The following is a 20287-nucleotide window of genomic DNA, read 5'->3' as shown; positions in this document are numbered from 1 at the left end:
TGTGCTTGCTGCATGGTGCAGATGGCTCCCTGCAGGCCCTGGTGTATCTCCGTGGCTGGGTGACTTGGTAGTAACCGGTTCTGAGCGCGGCGGCAGCTCCACCCTCAGAGCGTTGGGTCCTCGGTTGTGGGCTGGGCCCAGGTGCATTGGGTCCGTTCTCCTTTGCGGGCAGGTATCTGGGGTGTCTGGTCATGCAGGAGCCGACAGGGGGGCTGAGTCCCCGGGTGGGTCTCTGGCTGCGCGGGAGCTGACGGGGGGGGGCTGAGTCCCCGGGTGGGTCTCTGGCTGCGCGGGAGCCGACAGGGGGGGGGCTGAGTCCCCGGGTGGGTCTCTGGCTGCGCGGGAGCCGACGGGGGGGGGGGGCTGAGTCCCCGGGTGGGTCTCTGGCTGCGCGGGAGCCGACGGGGGGGGGGGGGGCTGAGTCCCCGGGTGGGTCTCTGGCTGCGCGGGAGCCGACGGGGGGGGGGGGGGGCTGAGTCCCCGGGTGGGTCTCTGGCTGCGCGGGAGCCGACGGGGGGGGGGGGGGGCTGAGTCCCCGGGTGGGTCTCTGGCTGCGCGGGAGCCGACGGGGGGGGGGGGGGCTGAGTCCCCGGGTGGGTCTCTGGCTGCGCGGGAGCCGACGGGGGGGGGGGGGCGGGGCTGAGTCCCCGGGTGGGTTTCTGGCTGCGCGGGAGCCGACGGGGGGGGGGGGGGGGGCTGAGTCCCCGGGTGGGTCTCTGGCTGCGCGGGAGCCGACGGGGGGGGGGGCGGGGCTGAGTCCCCGGGTGGGTCTCTGGCTGCGCGGGAGCCGACGGGGGGGGGGGCGGGGCTGAGTCCCCGGGTGGGTCTCTGGCTGCGCGGGAGCCGACGGGGGAGCAATGTACTGGGGGGGGGGGGGGGAGATGAGCCAAGCAGCCCGTGTCTTGCAGCAGCGCCTGGCCGCTGAGAAGGGCCTGACGCTGGCTGAGCCCCTTGCCTGCGTGATGGGGGGCGGGTCCCCGCCGGGCTGTCGCTGCTCGGTGTCACCAGGCAGGTGGAAGGAGCCTTGGGGGGCGGGGCGCTCGAAGGGGGCAGCTCTTGCCCCTGGAGATGGCCCGGGGGTGGGCCTGGCAGCGTCCCCCCAAGGAACTCGGCCGTGGCCCGGCCCTGCTGCTGCATCCCAGCGTCACTGGGCCTGGGAGCAGATCAGCTGGGCTTGGGGGCCTGAGTGGGCTTGTGGCCACTCTTGGTAGCCGCCGGCCAGGTCCCCTCCGTCAGGGCGGGCAGCCCACCCCCGGGAGCTGGCGTTGCGGGGCCGTCGCCCGCCTCCCGTCTGGGCTCTGCCAGCCACGGGGAGCAGCCAGCCGTGCTGCTGCTTGTGGGTGTGGCCGGGGAGCAGGGGGCGGAGTCTGTCCGGCCCGGGCTCACCGCCTGCCTCCTTCCCTAGGCTTGGATCTGCTGCGCAGCTGGTGTCACAAAGGGTACCTCAGCGGGGCAGCGATGGACTTGGCCCAGGTGGTGAGTGTCTCCCTGGACCCCGCTGTCCCCAGGCTTCTGGCCTCGGGCCCTGCCTGTGCCTTGGGGGGCCTGGGGGGAAGCCCCCATCTCCCCCAGAGCCTCCTCTGGTTTCCTGTCTCCCGTCTCGCTGCCTGTTCTCTTCGGGCTGTGGAGGGGGCCGGTGCCCTGCCAGGCCGTTGGGCACGTCAGCCGGGGGCACCGCACGGCCCCGACGTGAGCCAGAGTTGTGGCCAAGTCCGGAGCCTGCGCGCAGCCCTCACGGCCTCTCTTGTCCCCAGTGGTCGCTGCCAAGGCCCCCCCTCGTCCCAAAGGCCCATCAGAACGGCTGCTGCAAGCTGGAATCGGGCCGACTCGGGTGAGTGCGCGGGGAGGGGAGGGGAGGGGACGTGGGAACGGAGCGCGACTGCCCGCCCACAGGAGCCAGGCTGATGCGGCCGCGACTCCCGGAGTGGGCGTGGCAGGGGCCCGGGCCACGTGTGCGGGGGCACTCGCCGTGACCCACCGTCCTGCCTCTTCCCGCCGCAGCCAGCCGGGCGCGCCCCAAAGCTGCGCCTGGGCCGCCGTGCCCGCGCTGAGTGCTCGCTGCCCTTCTCCTGCAGCCGACTTCTCCTTCCGCGAGAGGCCGAGGAGGCCGCCAAGTGCCTGGAGCCCAGCGCCCGCCCCCAGACTTTACCTCTGATCCAGTACAGCAGCGCCAGCAAGAAGCCCGTCCTCCCGCCGAGCCGCCTGCCTGACGCCAGCCTGGTCATGTGACCGCGAGCCACTGCCCCCCGCCCCGCCGGGGGGGCGCACACACCTACCTCAGAGGCTGCGCTGGAGGCCACGCGGGGGGCGCGGGCGCACGCTGGCCAGACGGGCCTGGGGGAGGGGTCGGTGCTTGGCCAAAGTGTTAGATGCTCCTCGGATCCTTAAAGCAAAGGAAAGCTCCCGCCACGGCAGCCGGGGGGCGCCAGGTGCTTCCTTCGCCCGAGGAAGGGCTGCTGGCAGGGTGGGCTGCCAGGCGCCTGCTGCGGCGGCGGGGAATCCCTTGCTTTTGTACGGTGCGGGTCAGCCAGCGTGGGCTACTGCCCCCCGCCCTGGTAGCCTGGCCAGGAGCCGCGTAGGGCCTTGTCTCCTCTGGAAGGAGCAGACCGTGTCTTTTTAATGCCCAGCAAACCGCCTCGTCTGTGCCCCGGCCCGCCAGGGAGGTCCCTTGGGCTTAGGAAGCAGGCGCTGTCGGTGCAGGGAGCCGGCTCGGCTTGGATCTTGTCTCCTGCCATGAGTGGCGCAGACGGTCTCTTGCCGCTGTTCCCTGCTCAGCCTCGTGCCTCGGCGTGGCTGGCGCGAGAGCCTGGCGGCCCTGGCCTGCGTTCGAGTGCCCCGCGGGGCCGCCTTCGCTCGGGCACCAGGGCTGCAGCTGCCCAGGGCCCCGCCGGGAGGCGCCACCTTCTCGCCAGAGCTTTTTAGCTGCCTTTTCCAAGGAGCTGGATTAAAGTTTCACACCCTCTGCTGCTCTCGCTGCGCTGTGTGGCTCCTGCGCTCGGCCCGGGGCAGCGGCTCCTGCTCCTTTCCCCGGCTCAGCCGAGGGGCGCACGGGGGGAGCCTGCCCCACGCCCCTTTGCTCCCCGTCTTCCCGCACTCCCTGCCAGGAGGCGCCTGCTGGAGCTGGGCCCGAGCAGCCCTGTTCCCGCGATGAGGCAGGGCGGGGGCAGCTCTGTGCAGGGAGCCGGCCCAGGGCTGGGTGTCTGCATTTACCTGACAGCAGGACAGGCCCCTCTGTGCTTTCCGGTGCAGCCTTGGCTGGGCTGTGGGGCTGGGAGGGGAGGTGCAGCCCTTGGTGGCTGTGACCCCATGGCGGAAAGGACTTAACCCTTTGCTCCCCCGAGCTTGGCCTATCCCAGCTCCCCAAGGGCAGCATCTGTCCCAGCGGCTGCCTGGACGTGGTACAGATACCGGGTGGCCCCTGCAGAGCTGTGCGCCCCAGGCCTGACAGCTGTTGGGTGCCAGCAGGGAGCAGGTGGAGGGAGGAGGCAGCCTCTGCTGTGCTGTGAGCCCAGGCCCCCGGGCGGGCTCGGCTGGGGACGCCTTAAGCGCTGTGTACTCGAGCCGTGTCGCTGGCCCCTAGCGCCCACCCCAGCCCATTGGCCCTACGTGCGGTGGGCACCACCCCCAGCTGGCCCTGCCCCCCTCACTCTCCAGCACAAGGGCCCCCTCTCCCTGCCCAGGCCTACTAATGAAACTGCCTGGCCTGTGTGTTCCCCTCGACTCTGCCCAGGGGAGGGGAGGGGCAACCCCTTCCTGGTGCTCACCACCCACACCGTGCCACTCGGCTTACCCTGCCTGGCAGGAGAGGGCCACTGCTCTTGTTGCTCTGCAGGCCCCTGGGATCTCAGCAGGTGGGGCCTGGCACAGGGCGTGTACAGCCCCTGCTGCAGCCAGCAGTGTTCACTGGTGGAACTCCCTGCTGAGGGCAGTGTGAAGGCTGGAGGTCCTGCAAGGGCTGGACTCTGGGGGGGCCAGAAGCTGGGGCCACAGGGTAGGAGGGGTTAATCTCGTTCCCTCCCAGGCACCTGCCCTTGGCTGCTGATGGAGCCAGGGCTCTGGGTGAGCTGGCCCCCTGCTCTGACCTGCGGGGGCTCCTCCTACGCCCCCTGCAAGTGAGGGACCTGAATCTGAAATCTGGAAAAACTCTTTGTTCCAACGGCAGCGGGATCCGCCCGCCCAGCCTGGGGCCAGTGGAGTTCTCTGCAGCTGTGGCAGTGAGTCCCCTTGGCAGCAGCCGGGGGCCGCGGGTGGGCCCTTTGGCACCAGCCTGGCCCCCTTAGCTCCCCCCTGCTCCACGCGCTGTCCATACTGGCCTTGGAGCTCCCCTTAGCCCCCGGCCTGCCTGCGGGAGCCCCAGGCTGGCTGCTGGGTGAAAGCCGGGGGGGTCCTTTGCCCCCCAGGCATTGCCATGTTGAACTCTCCCATCCCAGCAGGGGGGGGCACGGTGCTGCCAGCGGAGCAGCCCCTGGGTAGTGCCCTCTGGCAGGTCCCAAAGCTGCTGGAAATCCCCTGTGCCCCCAGGCAGCGCTTTTCCCGCTTGGCTCCGGGCCCTGTTTGTGCGGGGAGCCGTGGGCAGGGCCCAGGAGCCCAGTGAGGCCCCCGCACCGCGTCTGGGTCACTGCCATGGGAGAATGAGGGCGCCCGCAGCCTTCTGGCGCCAGCTCTAGAGCCTCCTACACTGCGGCTACGTCTGCACTGGCCCCCTTCTCCGGAAATGCTTAAAACGGAAGTTTTCCATTAGAAGTATTTCCGGAAAAAGCGCGTCTACGTTGGCAGGATGCCTTTCTGGAAGCACTTTCCCGGAAGAGCGTCCGTGCCCATGGAGCCGCGCTTTTCCGCAAAAAATCCCCAATCGTCATTTTCGCCATCGGGGCTTTTTTGCGGAAAACAGTCCTGTGCTGTCTACACTGGCCCTTTTCTGGACCAGTTTTCCGGAAAAGGACTTTTGCCCGACAGGGAGCAGCAGAGTTTTTCCGGAAAAGCCCTGCCGATTTTACAGGAGATGGCCAGTGCTTTTGTGGCAATTCAAGGGGCCAGTGTAGACACAGCCTAAGGGGCTAGAGGTCCCAGGTTCAAATCCCCCCCGGGCAGTTACATCAGCATCCCGGCTGGGTGCAGGTGGCACCGCACCCCTAGCAATGCAGCCCCGACCTGGCCTCTGCTGCCTTAGAGCCCTGCCCGCCCCCCATGGGAGCCCTCCCCTGCCAGCGGAGCGGGGCTCCTGGGCCAGGCTTGCTGCAAATGTAGAGCTGCGGTTGCACCAAGGCTCCATGTGCCCTGCTGCTGCAGAGCGGGGTGAACCTGTGGGGGGGGGGGGTGTAATATGTGGGTGCAGCTCCCTTGGCAGTCCCATCCCCTGTGTTCCCCTCTGCTCCCCTTTCCCGGCCGGGGCCCCGCCAAACCCCAATCCGCCCTTGGGCCCAGCAGCCAAAGGGGTTTAGCCCGATCTCCTCTCCCCCCCCCCCCCCCATCTGGAACAGGAGCCAGGTGGCCTGGGCCCTACCCACTAGCCCTCACTGCCTCCTGACGCTAGAAGGAGGTGCCCCGCCCCCCACCAGCTGCTCCCTGCACGCGGGCAGCAGCTAGGGCGCGTCGCTGGGGTAGAGGCGCGTGTAGCCGGGAGCGGCCGCGCCCTGCGGTCCCTGCCCCGGGACACTCGCCCGGTTTGCAGCCTTGGGGCCGGGCCTCCCCGCCAGCCCAGGCGCAGACACGGCGGCCTCCGGCCCGCCACGTTCAGGGTGTTTGGAGCCTTCCAAAAATAGCCGGCGCGCCTCGCCAAGCGAGCCCGGGGGGAGGCGAAGAGCCGAAACCGGGAGGGAAGGTTCCCTGCAGGAGCGAGGCGGGCGCGTCTCTCGGGCACACGAGCTGGGGAACGCGGGCCCCGGGCCCCTCCCCCGGTTGCACCCGCACCCCTGTCCCCTGCGAGCCGGGCGCTTGGAGAGCCCCAGGCGCCGCCCCGCTGAGCGCAGAGCGCACAGAGCAGCGGTTCCGCACAAAGGTAGAAACAGAGCCCTGCCCGCAGCCCTGCGCTTCCCCTCTCCCCTCCCGGGGCCGGGCCGGGCGCCCCGCTGCGCTGAGCAGCAGGGCGGCCGGGCGGAGCTGGAAGATCTCGATCCGCCCAGGCTCGAGCCCTGGGGCGACGGGGGCCGTGCTGGGAGCCGGGCCGGGCGCTCTGGCCAGGGATGTGCCGGTCCGGGAGGGGGTAATCGCGCCGGGCCCAGCGCTCCCTGCAGCCGGCCCGTGCGGGGCGCCCTAGCAGGTGTCGGGCTGTGCGGGGGGAGGCTGGGTTCCCTGTTAGGAGCGTGAGTCACGCCTGCGGCATCCCCAGCGGCAGTGCGTGAGGGGAGCGGGGCCGGCCGGGGCCAGGCAGCCATGCTCAGTGGGCGGCCGCTGGGAGCCAGGCGTGCGGCACGGCGGGAGCGTGGCACCGGGCGCCAGGGCAGCGGCCCTGCGGGTCCGGCCTGACCTTCCCCCCCACCCCGGGAAGCTGGTCTCTCCCGAGCAACACTACGATAACAACCCAGCTCACGGCCCCCCACAATAACAACCCGGCACCCCCTGCGACCCTACAATAACAACCCAGCTCATATGGCCCCCACAACAACCCTGCACCCCCTGCGACCCTACAATAACAACCCGGCACCCCCCGCGACCCTACAATAACAACCCAGCTCATATGGCCTCAACAATAACCCAGCACCCCCCCCCGCGACCCTACAATAACAACCCAGCACCCCCTGCGACCGTACAATAACAACTCAGCTCACGTGGCCCCCCCCACCATAACAACCCAGCACCCCCCTGCGACCCTATAACTACTCCCCTCCCCACAACCACAGCCCAGCACACACCCCCCCGCCTCCATCTATCCCCAGACCCACGTGCGCTGCCTGACCCATTGGGCCCCACAGAGGAGCGGGACAGGGTGTATCTGCCACTGGACCCACCGCCCTTGGGGCGAGACCCCTTCGCGCTCCCCCAGCCCGTGCCAGGCCGGGGAAAGCCGGGGCGCGAAGAGCGAGCGTGCGGGGGAAGCGGCAGCCGCAGTCCCGGTGCGGGACCAGCTGTGCTGGAGGCGCGCCCCTTCCCGGCCCTTGGCCCCGTCCGTCCGCCCGCGGGCCCAGCGCCAGCCCCGTGCGTCCCCAGCCCGCCCCGTTCCCGGCGGCCGCTCCCGCGCCTGGGCCAGGGGCCGGTCTCTATTTCAGGCGGCTCCCCGTGCCCGTCAGCTCCGGAGCGGGGCCGCCCCGACAGGTGCCCGCGCCCGGCCGGCTCCAGAGAGTCTCCGCCGAGCGCCGGGCAGGCTGCTCCCGTCCCAGCTGTGCGGGCGCCAGCCTGGCACCAGTCGCGGGGCCGGGCCGAGGCAGGCCCAGAATAGCAGCGCGGCGCGGCGCGGGGCGGCATGGAGCAGCGCCCAGCCCCGGCGGGGCCGCAGGTAGGGAGCGAGCCGGGGGGCCGGTGCAGAGCTCGGCAGGGGGCTGCCTGGGGCCCTGCCGCCGCCGCGGGGCGAGCACGGGCCGCTCCCTGTCCCAAACTGCGCCCCCCGCCCGCTCTGCGGGGCCGGCTGCCAGCCCGTCTCGGCTCCGTTCCGCCGCCCTGGGACGAAAGCGCAGCCGGCAGGAACCTGACCCCGCCTGCGCCCTGCCGGGGCGCGCCGGGCGCCGTGTTATTGTAGGGTTGTCCGGCCGCGGCGCGCTGCGCGGGGGCCTGAGCTGGGGGGGAGGGGGCAGGCTGGTTTGGGATCGCAGGGTGGCCAGCAGGAGCGGGCTGCCAGGCTGCTTTGTTATTGTAGAATAGTGATAGAAATGGAGCCGGGTTAGTCTGGGGGAGCTGAAGCAAAATGCAGGACAATGTAGCACTTTACAGACTAACAAGATGGTTTATTAGATGATGAGCTTTCGTGGGCCAGACCCACTTCCTCAGTCTTCCACTATTTGATCTGAGGAAGTGGGTCTGGCCCACGAAAGCTCATCATCTAATAAACCATCTTGTTAGTCTTTAAAGTGCTACATTGTCCTGCATTTTGCTTCAAGTCATTTAGAGAGTGTCCTTTCTGGTTAAAGTGGCAAGAAACTGTTTTCTCTTTGTGATCTTGTCTGATATCTGTTTTGTGGGCATTAATCCTTTGGCGAAGTGTCTGAGATGTTTATCCAATGTACATAGCAGACGGACACTTTCGGCACATGATAGCATAGATTATATTTCTGGATGCGCAGGAATATGTGTTCTTGATCTTATAACTCACTTGGTTGGGTCCAATAATGGTATCGGCAGAATGAATATGTGGACAAAGCTGGCAACGGGGTTTGTTGCAAGGGAAGGTACCAGGCTTGGTATTAGTGTGGTATGTCCTGTGGTGGTTGGTAAGAATCATCTTGAGGTTAGGTGGTTGTCTATAGGAGACTATGGGTCTGTCTCCCAGAGCCTCTTTGAGTATGGTATCCTGTTCCAATACAGGCTGTAGTTTATTGATAATGTGTTGGACAGGTTTAAGTTGGGAGCTGTAGGTGATGACAAGTGGTGTTCTATTGTTGGTTTTCTTGGGTCTGTCTTGAAGTAGATGGTTTCTAGGTATTTGTCTGGCTCTTTCAATTTGCTTTTTTATTTCTCCGGGTGGGTAGTTGAGGTTTATAAATGCTTGGTAGAGATCCTGAAGCTTCTGGTCTCTGTCAGTGGGATTAGAGCAGATGCGGTTGTCTCTGTCAGTGGGATGTTGGTATATAGAGCTTCTACATCCATGGTGGCAAGGATGGTATTATTGGGGAGGTTATCGATGTTTTGTAGTTTCCTTAGGAAGTCAGTAGTGTCACCATGGATGTAGAAGCTCTATATACCAACATCCCACATGAAGACGGATTACAAGCAATTAGAAACACTATCCCAGAGGACACCACTGCCAACCTGATAGCAGACCTGTGTAACTTTGTTCTCACCCACAATTATTTCCAGTTTGAGAACAACTTATACCTCCAGATCAGCGGCACAGCCATGGGTACACGCATGGCCCCACAGTATGCTAACATCTTTATGGCTGACCTAGAACAACGTTTCCTCAACTCCCGTCCCCTTTCACCCCTCCTCTACCTACGGTACATCGATGACATCTTTATGATCTGGACGCATGGCCAAGAAACACTGGAGATATTCCACAGAGATTTCAACAACCTACACCCCACCATCAACCTCAGCCTGGACCATTCTACACGAGAGATCCACTTCCTGGACACCACCGTACAAATCAACAATGGAAAATTAGACACCACTCTCTACAGAAAACCCACCGACTCATACAGTTACCTACATGCTTCCAGCTCCCATCCAGAACACACCACACGATCCATCGTCTATAGCCAAGCCCTTCGATACAACCGCATCCGGTGGAATAGAGGAAGTTTATTGCCTCTCCAGGATACAGCACAGCACAGATGGAATCTGGTCACAGAGCTGGGCTAGGATGCCTCAGGCCCCCTTGAGATGGGGGAGACTGGGCCCCTAAACTCCAGCCCCTTTTCCTAGGCTGTCTCCTCCATGCTCACAGACAGCAACTAACCTCACCCTCTTCCAGCCCTGCCCCCCAGCCAGGGCAGCATCCACCTTCCTTTGTTCCTCTCCATGGGGGGTGTCTGGTTCAACAAGTTTGGCATTACCTTTGCATAGTGAGGTTTTCCTTGCTGGGTCTTGCTCCAGACAGCAGAGGTCACCACAGCCCAGCAAGCACCCCCACTACGTCACAGATGGGACGTCCGGGGTGCCCAGGTTTATGGATCTTGGGAAGCAGATAGAACAATCCTGGTCGGGGGTCAGGTGTTTCTGTGTGGATTTGTTCCCGAGTAGCTGTGGGGAGGCTTGTAAGGAGACAGTGTAGTTTCTTTTGGTATTCCAAGGTGGGATCAGAGGGGAGAGGTTTGTAAAATGTGGTATTCGAGAGTTATTGTTATTGTAGGGTTGCTTGTTGGCGGGAGCTGGATTTGGGCTCTTTCTGGCTACGGAGCCTGGCGTGCTAGTTTGTTATTAGAACAGAAGAACAGCCAGGCTGGGTCAGACCAAAGGTCCATCTAGCCCAGTATCCTGTCTGCCGACAGTGGCCAGCACCAGGTGCCCCAGAGGGGGTGGATCGAAGACAATGATCAAGCGATTTGTCTCCTGCCATCCCTCTCCAGCCTCTGACAAACAGAGGCCAGGGACACCATTTTATCCCCTGGCTAATAGCCTTTTATGGACCTAACCTCCATGAATTTATCTAGCTTCTCTTTAAACTCTGTTATAGTCCTAGCCTTCACAGCCTCCTCTGGCAAGGAGTTCCACAGGTTGCTGTGTGAAGAAGAACTTTCTTTTATTAGTTTTAAACCTGCTACCCATTAATTTCATTTGGTGTCCTCTTGTTCTTCTATTATAGGAACTAATAAATAACTTTTCTTTATTCGCCCTCTCCACACCACTCATGATTTTATAGACCTCTATCATATCCCCCCTCGGTCTCCTCTTTTCCAAACTGAAAAGTCCCAGTCGCTTTCACCTCTCCTCATATGGGACCTGTTCCAAACCCCTAATCATTTTAGTTGCTCTTTTCTGAACCCTTTCCAAGGCCAAAAAACCTTTCTTGAGGTGAGGAGACCACATCTGTACACAGTATTCCAGATGTGGGCGTACCATAGTTTTATACAGGGGCAGTAAGTTATTCTGGGTCTTATTTTCTATCCCTTTCCTAATAATTCCTAGCATCCTATTTGCCTTTTTGACCGCCGCTGCACACTGTGTAGGGTCTCTCACACTCACTGTCTTGTTATCGTAGGGTCTCTCTCTCTCACACACACACAGTCTCTGTTGGGTGTGTCTGGGGGTGTGTCTGGGGGTGTTTCTAAGGCTATGGGGGTGTCTCTGTGGTGGTGGTGGGTGTCTGTCTCTAGGGGGGCTGTGATCTCCCCCCCTCAGTTCTCAGGGGTTGGGGTGGGGCCATGAATCTACCCCAGGGGCATTGGCAGCTACCCTGGGGCAGCCCCTTGAGGCCTCCAGTGTCTCTCGGGGGCTGCTTTCCGGGCCCAGCTGTGTGAGGGTGACGGGGGTTTGGGGGCAGTGGGGCTGGACGTGGCTTTGAGCACTGCCGGGAGGGGGGGAACTGGGCACCCCCCACTCCCAAGAGGAGTGCCTATGGGGGGGGCGTGTCCATTCCAGCCCCTGAGCTGCTCAGACCCATTTCCCTCCCCCCCCCGTGCTGCCCCCTCAGCAAACTCCTCTGCCCTGCCCCCACTCTGGGCCAGGCCTTGATCACTGGAACCTTGTCTCCTCCCAGCTTCTCACCCTCCCGCGTGCCCCATGGCCTGCCCCACTGCAGCCGCCCCACCCCCTTCCTGGCTGTCCCCTGCCGCCTCTCAGCCCTCTCCACCCTCATCTTCACCCCATCTGCCCCGCCACCCCTGCCCCCGTCCCCCCCAGCCAGCCAGGGCAGCCCATCCTGCTGTAGGAGCCCTGGGCATGGTGCCCAGCAAGCGTGTGACCCCAACGCCCCGCTGCCCCCTCAGCCCTATGGGCAGCGTGGCCCAGCCTGGCACCTCCAGGCCCAGCTCTCCTGCCATTCCAGATGGGCGGCTCCAGGCATTGGCAGATCCCGGTGGGTAATTCGGCCCCAGAGGCAGAGCCCTGGGTGCCCTGAGCTGGGGGTGGCGCAGAGCCTGGGCATGCAGGCTGGGAGCGGGGCCTGACCCGGGGAGGGAGTGGATGGAGCTAGTTGCAGAGAAACTGCTGGTTTGGGGCCGTCCTGCTTGGCCTGCTCCCTTCTGGAGTTGGCCGATGCCAGGCCCTGATGCCCTGGTGATGGGCGGGAGAGCAGGGCTGCCTAGCAGGGCCTGTAGGCACTGGGGTCCTGGAGACACATGGGCCGGTTCTTGTTTCTGCCTGCATCCCCATGGATTTCTCTCTCCCCCCCCCCCCCCCCCCCAGGTGCAGCCGCTGGCCACAGGTCTCTTCTCACATGAAGTAGGTGAGTAGGGGGCGGGAGGGGGGCAGCTTCGCTCATCTGTGCAGCAAATGCCTCACTCGTCAGCCCCATAAGCTCTGCTGATGCCCCTTACTCCCAGCCCACAGCCCCTCCCCCCAGTCCCGGCTCTCCCTGCTGGACACGGCTGATCACAGGCACCGGAGCCCGACGTGCCTTTCCCACCAACTCCTCGGGCCGACCCTTCCTGACACAGCCGGGGGGGCAGAGTCTGCCCTGAGCCCCAGACACACCCCTGGGTTGTCAGTCCCCAAGCTGAGATCTCCGGGTTGGGGGCCCTGGCGCCTGCAGCCCGTGGCTTGGCCATTCATGGGGCTTTGGGACCGGAATGGGCTGGGCAAAGCAAGATGCCAGGGGAGCCCCCGATTCTGCACCCCCGAAGCGGCGAGATGAGACTCCGCCAGCCAGTAGAACAGGAGTCAGGGCCAGGCAGCCTCAGGCCCCTTGGGGGAGGGGTGCCCCGGCCCTGGACTCCCCGCGCTCCGCTTGGTGCCTTCTCTCCACGTGTGCTCCAGCCAAAGTGACTCTTCTCCAAACCACCCCCCTGTGTCCAGCCCCCCCCTCGACAGGTGCCAACCGGGGGGTCACTGTCTAGTGACCTGAGGTTCCTCAGGCGACCCCCCCGGGCAGTGTTACAGACGCAGGCCAGTAGGGGTCACCCCCAGCCCAAACCTAGCGCCCAGCGACATTCCGGCGTCACATCACAGCGACCTCATCCCACTAGGTTCCTGCCTGGACCCAGAGAGCGCGGAGGCAGGTGCTGACGCCAGCGAGGCAGGCTCCAGTGCCAGAGAAACAGGTGCAGATGCCACGGTGATGGGCTCCCGTACCAAGGATACAGGCTCCGAGGCCAGGGTGATGGGCCCTAGCAAGGGCTCCCGTACCAAGGATACAGGCTCCGACGCCAGGGTGATGGGCCCTAGCAAGGGCTCCCGTACCAAGGATACAGGCTCCGAGGCCAGGGTGATGGGCCCTAGCAAGGGCTCCCGTACCAAGGATACAGGCTCCGACGCCAGGGTGATGGGCCCCAGCGAGGGCTCCGATGCCCAGCAGGTTGGCTCTGATGCCGAGGCTGTGGACTCGGATGCCAGGAGCCCCCCTGTGCTCGCCGAGCTGCCGGCGCTGTGCCCGGACGCCGTGTTCCAGGGCCCCGAGGCCGAGACCTACATGCGTTTCCTGCAGGATCACAGCTGCTACGCGGCCATCCCCACCAGCTCCAAGCTGCTGGTCTTCGACACCACGCTGCAGGTGAGAGGCAGGAGCGGCTCCCGCCCTGCAGGGCTGCCCTGGGCGCTGGGGCTGGGGGCCTGGGGAGCAGTGCTGCAGCCCCCTGAGACAGGGCAGGGCCGGCCCTGTCCCCCCAGGGTCTCATGCCCCTCTGCTCGGCTTGCAGATGAAGAAGGCCTTCCTGGCGCTGGTGGCCAACGGGGTGCGGGCCGCCCCGCTCTGGGACAGCGAGCGGCAGTGCTTTGTGGGTGAGTGTGTGGGGGGGGCACAGCAGCCAATGGGAGGCTGCTGCCCCCGGATTCCCAGTGTGGCTCAGTCCTTTGTGCTCCAGGGCCCCGCTGGCAGGGCGCTGGTTCGCTCCTGCCCAGTTCCCTTGCCCCTCTCTGCTGGCTTCGTTCACCCCTTGTGGGCTGCACCCGGGCCCTGGGTCTGTCTCTGCAAACAGGCCACATGGTGACTGTGCCAGGGGCCGGGCGGGGGTGGGTGGCCCCCCGTGGGGCTCTGGGGAGGGCTGTGGGTGCCGCTGCCCGGCCGGTGTGTGCCCTGTGGGGCTGTGAATCAGCCACTGGGGAGTGGCCCCGGTGCCCCCCACCAGCTGCCCCCCCAACCTGGCCTGTCTCTCCCTGCAGGCATGCTGACCATCACAGATTTCATCAACATCCTGCAGCGCTACTACCGGTCCCCGCTGGTGAGCTGCCTGGGGGCCCTGCCATCCTGGGGGCGGCTCCCCCCACGCATCACCCCCCAGCAGGCGGGGAGGGGCTCGGGACCGGCTTGACCGGCAGCCGCTGCTTGTGGGGTGGGAGGGGGCACTGATCAGTTCCTGCTGGGGGCCGGGGAGAGCGCCCCTGGCCAGAGCTGGCCACAGGGATAGATGGGAGCGGGACGAGCCGCTCCGGCAGGCCCCAGAGATGTCCCTGCGGGCGCCGTGCCTCTGGGATTTGGGCGCCGTGCCTCTGGGATTTGGGCGCCGTGCCTCTGGGATTTGGGCGCCCGGCGTGGTGCACGATGCCAGCCGAGCCGGCGGGGCTCCAATGCCCATCAGGCGCCTGGGGGGCTGTGGGGTCACCCCGATGGGCCCCTGGGGCTTCGCGCCGTCAAAGGCAGCTCCCAGCACCCCCTAAACCTGCCCCCAACATGCCCCTCCCTGCAGGGCCCCCGGCTCACCCCCTTTCCTGCGCTACAGGTGCAGATCTACGAGCTGGAGGAGCATAAAATTGAGACCTGGAGAGGTAAGGGGGTGCGACGCGCATCGGGGACCCCCCACCCTGCACCCCGTCTGCAGCCAGATGGGACTCCACCAGCCGGTCCAACGGGGGTTCTTGCTTCCCCGGGATACAGCCCGGCCCAGACGGGATGCGGGTGCAGGAGTCGGGGGCTGGCCGCCCTAGACCCCGTGGGGTGGGTGCACGGGCCCCGAACCCTCAGTACTCAGCTCAGTCTCCTCACGTCTTCCCAGCCACGACTGTGCCGCTCCCAGAGCCACTGAGCCCCCCTGCCCGGTAGCCCCCCTTCCTGTGTTCAGGGGAGAGCCCGGCCGGCCACGGTCTGCGGGCTGGAGCTCCGAGGCGACCCCCCCCCGCCCCGGGCAGCGCTACTGACACAGGCCAGTAGGGGGCGCCCACAGCCCACGCCTAGCGCCCAGCGAGCAGACAGCCCCCCCCCACTGCACCACAGGGGGCGCCCAGGGCTTGCAGTGGGGGCAGGGAAGGGGGCGTAGTGGGGGGCCAGGGATGGGATAGGTCACAGGCATCCCCTTGGGGTTGTGGGACGCCCCCTTCCTGCTCCCTGGGGCTCCCCCCCCCCCCCGCCTGCTGGGCCAGATCCTCTGGTCTCCCCAGCAGCAAAGGCCTGAGTTGGGGTCACCGCCCCCCTGCAGAGCAACACAGACACCGAACCGGCTCAGCGCTAGGGGTCATCCCCTCTGTCCCCAGCTCCTCCCTCTGGCCCCCAGCACCCCGACCCCCAGCTCCTCCCTCTGCCCCCCAGCACCCTGACCCCCCAGCACCCCAACCCCCAGCTCCTCCCTCTGCCCCCCAGCGCCCCTGACCCCCCAGCTCCTCCCTCTGCCCCCCAGCACCCCGACCCCCAGCTCCTCCCTCTGCCCCCCAGCGCCTCCGACCTCCAGCTCCTCCCTCTGCCCCCCAGCGCCCCTGACCCCCAGCTCCTCCCTCTGCCCCCCAGCACCCCGACCCCCAGCGCCTCCCTCTGCCCCCCAGTGCCTCCGACCCCCAGCTCCTCCCTCTGCCCCCCAGCGCCCCCCTCTGCCCCCCAGCGCCCCCCTCTGCCCCCCAGCGCCTCCAACCTCCAGCTTCTCCCTCTTGGCCCCCCAGTGCCCCGACCCCCAGCTCCTCCCTCTGCCCCCCAGCACCTCTGCCCCCCAGCTCCTCCCTCTGCCTCCCAGCACCCCGACCCCCAGCGCCTCCCTCTGTCCCCCAGCGCCTCCCTCTGCCCCCCAGCTCCTCCCTCTGCCCCCCAGCGCCTCCGACCTCCAGCTCCTCCCTCTGGGCCCCCCAGTGCCCCGACCCCCAGCTCCTCCCTCTGCCCCCCAGCGCCTCTGCCCCCCAGCTCCTCCCACTGGACCTCCAGGGCCCCCAATCCCCAGCTCCTCCCACTGGACCTCCAGGGCCCCCAATCCCCAGCTCCTCCCCTCTGCTTCCTTTCCAGAGGTTTATCTGCACGGCTGTCTGAAGCCCTTGGTCTCCATCTCCCCCAATGACAGGTAACCCCCAGCCCTGTGGGGGGAGCACTGGGGGGGCTGTCTCTGGCCAAGCTGAGACACTTGCTGTCCTAGATGGAGCCTACTGCTGCAGCCCCTGGTGGGGGAGGCCCTGCATGAGCTGGGGGGGCGGTTGGAAGATGAGGGGCGAGGCCAAGACAGAACCCAGGTGTCTGGGCCCCCACGTCGGCAGCCAGGGCTGAGCTGAGCTGCGGGCCAGCCATGGGCACAACCCAGCACTGGTTGGCTCTAGGGCAGGAGGCCAGGGCGACGGGGGAGGGGAACTCCTGAGCCCCCCATCCTAGGTGTTACTCCAGCGTGCCCTGCGCCCTAGGGAGGGGACATTCCTGTCCAATGTTCCCTACCCCCACCCCTGCCTCGGTTTCCCCAGCCTCTTCGACGCTGTCTACTTCCTGATCAAGAACAAGATCCACCGGCTGCCGGTGATCGAGCCGGGCTCCGGCAACGTGCTGCACATCTTGACCCACAAGCGCATCCTCAAGTTCCTGCACATCTTCGTGAGTGGGGGAGGGGAGGGGCAGTGCCCCAGCACCACCCTGCGGGGGAGGGGAGGGTGGCACCAGCAGGGAATTTGCAGGGCCCATGGGCCCGCTCCAGCAGGTGGGGAGGCATGGGGGGACGGTGAGGCCCGTCTGCGTGAGGAGTGGGGGAGGAGGAGTGTATCTGCCAGGGCGGGGGGCGAGGGGTGGCCGTGGGTCGGTCTGTGCGCAGCCCGGGGGCAGAGGTGCCTGCGTTTGGGTAGGGGGTGCTGGGAGGGGGCGGGTGGCAGGCGCATTCACACGCCCCCACGTGCCACCTGCAGGCCTTTGTAGTGCACCTGAAGGGGGCTTGTATCCAGGAAGATGTGTGCATGCAAAAGGGAGTGTGCAGGGGGTGCGCACGAGTTGTGTGCATGCAGGGGTTGCGTGCGTGCAGGTAGCGCGCGGGGGTCTACGGGAGATGCGTGCGTGCAGGTAGCGCGCGGGGGTCTACGGCAGATGCGTGCGTGCAGAGGTTGCATGCGTGCAGGTAGCGTGCAGGGGTGTACGGGAGATGCGTGCGTGCAGGTAGCGTGCAGGGGTGTACGGGAGATGCGTGCGTGCAGAGGTTGCATGCGTGCAGGTAGCGTGCAGGGGTGTACGGGAGATGTGTGCGTGCAGGTAGCGTGCAGGGGTGTACGGGAGATGCGTGCGTGCAGGTAGCGTGCAGGGGTGTACGGGAGATGCGTGCGTGCAGGTAGCGTGCAGGGGTGTACGGGAGATGCGTGCGTGCAGAGGTTGCATGCGTGCAGGTAGCGTGCAGGGGTGTACGGGAGATGTGTGCGTGCAGGTAGCGTGCAGGGGTGTACGGCAGGTGTGTGCGTGCAGGTAGCGTGCAGGGGTGTACGGGAGATGCGTGCGTGCAGGTAGCGTGCAGGGGTGTACGGGAGATGTGTGCGTGCAGGTAGCGTGCAGGGGTGTACGGGAGATGTGTGCGTGCAGGTAGCGTGCAGGGGTGTACGGCAGGTGTGTGCGTGCAGGTAGCGTGCAGGGGTGTACGGGAGATGCGTGCGTGCAGGTAGCGTGCAGGGGTGTACGGGAGATGCGTGCGTGCAGAGGTTGCATGCGTGCAGGTAGCGTGCAGGGGTGTACGGGAGATGCGTGCGTGCAGGTAGCGTGCAGGGCCCGCTTGCTGCCACGTACCACTGCTGGAGGGGTCTGCAGGCCTTTGCCCTTGGCTTGACTCAAGGGAGGCTGGGCCCAGCAGTGTGCAGGGTGGGGGCGGGGGGCAGCGTCCCCCTGTGGGGCTCACAGCCCAGGGCGCTGTCAGTGCAATCCCCAGCCCTGCCCGGGAGCTGCCCCAATCGCTGCCCTTTGCCTGCCAGGGGGCCACGCTGCCCAAGCCGAGCTGCCTGCAGAGGACCATCCAGGAGCTGGGCGTGGGCACCTTCCGGGACGTGGCCATGGTGCTGGAGACCGCGCCCGTCCACACGGCCCTGGAGATCTTCGTCGACCGCCGGGTGTCGGCGCTGCCCGTGGTCAACGCAGCCGGTAGGCAGGCCCGGGGGCCCTGTCCCGCTCCCCCCAGATCTTCCACCCGTGGCATGTTGAACCCCCGCTGTGCAGGCCCCTGGCTCGCTCCTCCACTGGCTGTCGGGCCCAGGGGCCTTGGGGGCCACCCCCCATTGCAAACCCTGCCCCCCCCGCCCCCCCGCCCGGTAACCCCCGCTCTCTGTCTCCTTCCAGGGCAGGTGGTGGGCCTGTACTCCCGCTTCGACGTCATTGTGAGTATTGCCGCTGGGGCTGGCTCGCTGGGCTCTGGGCAGGGGGGCACGTCCCTCCCCGGCCACCGTGGGTCACTGCTGCCCTCTGCCTCGCGCCTTCTTGGGCAGGGATCCCCCCGCCCCCAGCGCAGCCACCTCTGGGGTGGGACGTGGCGGCTGATTCACAGCACAGAGCTTGGGGGGGAAGCGAAGCCGAGTCCCCTCGCTCGGGCTGGGGGAGGGATTGTGGGGCAGCAGGACAGTGGGGCTGACCCCGACCCACACGAGGGGGCCGGGGTCTCCAGTGCCTTGCCGGGCCCCTGACTGTGGCCGGCCGTCCCCCCAGCACCTGGCTGCCCAGAAAACCTACAACCACCTGGACATGAGTGTGCGGGAGGCGCTGGCGCGGCGCTCGCTCTGCCTGGAGGGGGTGCTCACCTGCCGCCCCCACGAGACGCTGGGCACCGTCATCGACCGCATCGCAAAGGAGCAGGTAGGGGGGTTGGGCCAGGTCCCAGCTGGGCGCCCGCCTGGCCCTGCGCGCGGTTGGCCATCTCCAGACTCGCTTCCCTCGCCCGGACGCCAGCACTGCCCTATACCCCGCAGACCCAGCCCCCTCCCCTGGACACCCCCACCGACCGACCCCCAAATCCCCATCTGACCCCCCACCGACCGACTGACCCCCAAATCCCCCTTCTGACCCCCAAATCCCCATCTGACCCCCCACCGACCGACTGACCCCCAAATCCCCCTTCTGACCCCCACTGACCGACCCCCAAATCCCTCTCTGACCCACCACTGACCGACCGACCCCCAAATCCCCCTTCTGACCCCCACTGACTGACCCCCAAATCCCTCTCTGACCCACCACTGACCGACCGACCCCCAAATCCCCCTTCTGACCCCCCCACTGACCAACTGACCCCCAAATCCCCATCTGACCCCCCACCGACCGACTGACCCCCAAATCCCCCTCTGACTGACCCCCAAATCCCCCTCTGACCGACCCCCAAATCCCCCTCTGACCTCCCCACTGACCGACTGACCCCCAAATCCCCCTTCTGACCCCCACTGACTGACCCCCAAACCCCCTCTGACCGACCCCCCACTGACCGACCCCCAAAGTCCTGCTCCAACTGTCTCCCAAATTCCCCTGACCCCCAAATACCCCGAGCCCCCCACCAATTGATCCCCAAATACCCCCTCTGACTCCTCCACTGACCCCAAATCCCCCTCCAACCTCTCATTGACCCCCAAATCCCCCCTCCAACCAGCCCCCAAATCTCCCCTCCAACCCGCCACTGGCTGACCCCCTTCCCTGCATATATCCTGTCTCCTCTGACCCCTCTCCCACTGGGCTGTGCCCCACCCCGGCTGGCCGGAGGCTGACGGGTCTCGTTGGGCTGGCAGGTCCATCGCCTGGTTCTGGTGGACGAGCAGAACTTCCCGCGGGGGATCCTGTCCCTCTCCGACATCCTGCAGGCCCTGGTGCTGACGCCCGCAGGTATCGATGCTCTTAGCTCTTAGCCCGCGACGCTCCGTCCTTTCTCCATCCGTCCCCTCCATTTCCTCCGGCTCAGGTAGGCTCAGCCCTCGGCCTCCCGCCCTGCCTCGCCACCCCGCGGGCCGGCTGCGCTCCAGGTCTGTATCGCTGCCCGCAGCCGGTCTCCGGCCGGCCGCCTCCGCTCTCGGCACAGCGGCGCCCCCTCCGGCCGCACGAGCAAACCGCAGCCGCCGGCTGGGGGGGGGTATGCCCAGAGCAGCTCCCCCCGCGGCCCTGTCATCCCTGGCTCCTGGCTTTCCTCTGTGCCTGCCACTGGGAGATGCATGTGCCTGGCTGGGTCCCAGATCCCCTGGAGACTGCCAGCCGGTGTGCCCCTCAGACCCCTGAGGCCGCCTGCCGGCCCTCGGGCGCCCTCCGTCTCCCCAGCCAAGGCCAGAGCTGGGGAAACCGCCCCCAGCAGGGGAACACAGATGGTGCAGCTGCAGGGACTGGCCCCCAGCACAGCCCCCATGGGACCAAGCCCCCATGAAGCAGCGTGCTCCACCCCAGCGCTGTCCACACGGGAAGCTCCGGGAGTTTGCTCCCTGTAGCCAGGAGACGCACACA

General features: G+C 66.3%; 2 protein-coding genes across 5 annotated transcripts in view; both read left to right on the top strand.

Annotated features, from left to right (window-relative positions):
* TTLL4 (tubulin tyrosine ligase like 4) overlaps window positions 1–2363 on the top strand; it is a 30256-nt gene extending 27893 nt beyond the window's left edge. For both annotated transcript variants that reach the window (XM_075932959.1, XM_075932958.1), the window contains exons 17-19: window positions 1406–1476; window positions 1755–1831; window positions 2076–2363. In XM_075932959.1, the coding sequence (XP_075789074.1) occupies window positions 1406–1476; window positions 1755–1831; window positions 2076–2229 (302 nt within the window). In that variant the 3' untranslated portion in view covers window positions 2230–2363. The remainder of the gene's footprint in view (window positions 1–1405; window positions 1477–1754; window positions 1832–2075) is intronic.
* A 4432-nt stretch (window positions 2364–6795) lies between these two features.
* Window positions 6796–20162, top strand: PRKAG3 (protein kinase AMP-activated non-catalytic subunit gamma 3). 3 transcript variants are annotated; one of them, XM_075932954.1, is made up of 12 exons: window positions 6796–7432; window positions 11935–11974; window positions 12714–13237; window positions 13383–13464; window positions 13846–13904; window positions 14403–14448; window positions 15884–15938; window positions 16327–16453; window positions 17800–17965; window positions 18161–18198; window positions 18524–18670; window positions 19588–20162. In XM_075932954.1, the coding sequence occupies exons 1-12, from the start codon at window positions 7400–7402 to the stop codon at window positions 19702–19704; spliced, it is 1434 nt and encodes a 477-aa protein (XP_075789069.1). In that variant the 5' UTR covers window positions 6796–7399; the 3' UTR covers window positions 19705–20162. The 3 variants fall into 3 exon arrangements, with proteins under 3 accessions (XP_075789069.1, XP_075789071.1, XP_075789072.1); XM_075932956.1 differs by lacking the exon at window positions 6796–7432 and adding an exon at window positions 10876–11605; XM_075932957.1 differs by lacking the exon at window positions 6796–7432 and having other exon boundaries at window positions 11929–11974; window positions 12714–12788; window positions 13172–13237.
* Window positions 20163–20287: the final 125 nt, after the last annotated feature.

Source organism: Pelodiscus sinensis, chromosome 7 (assembly GCF_049634645.1).
Source record: "Pelodiscus sinensis isolate JC-2024 chromosome 7, ASM4963464v1, whole genome shotgun sequence".
Lineage (NCBI taxonomy): Eukaryota > Metazoa > Chordata > Testudines > Trionychidae > Pelodiscus > Pelodiscus sinensis.
Note: the sequence above shows the minus strand (reverse complement) of the source record. Positions and strands in the feature narration are given on the sequence as shown.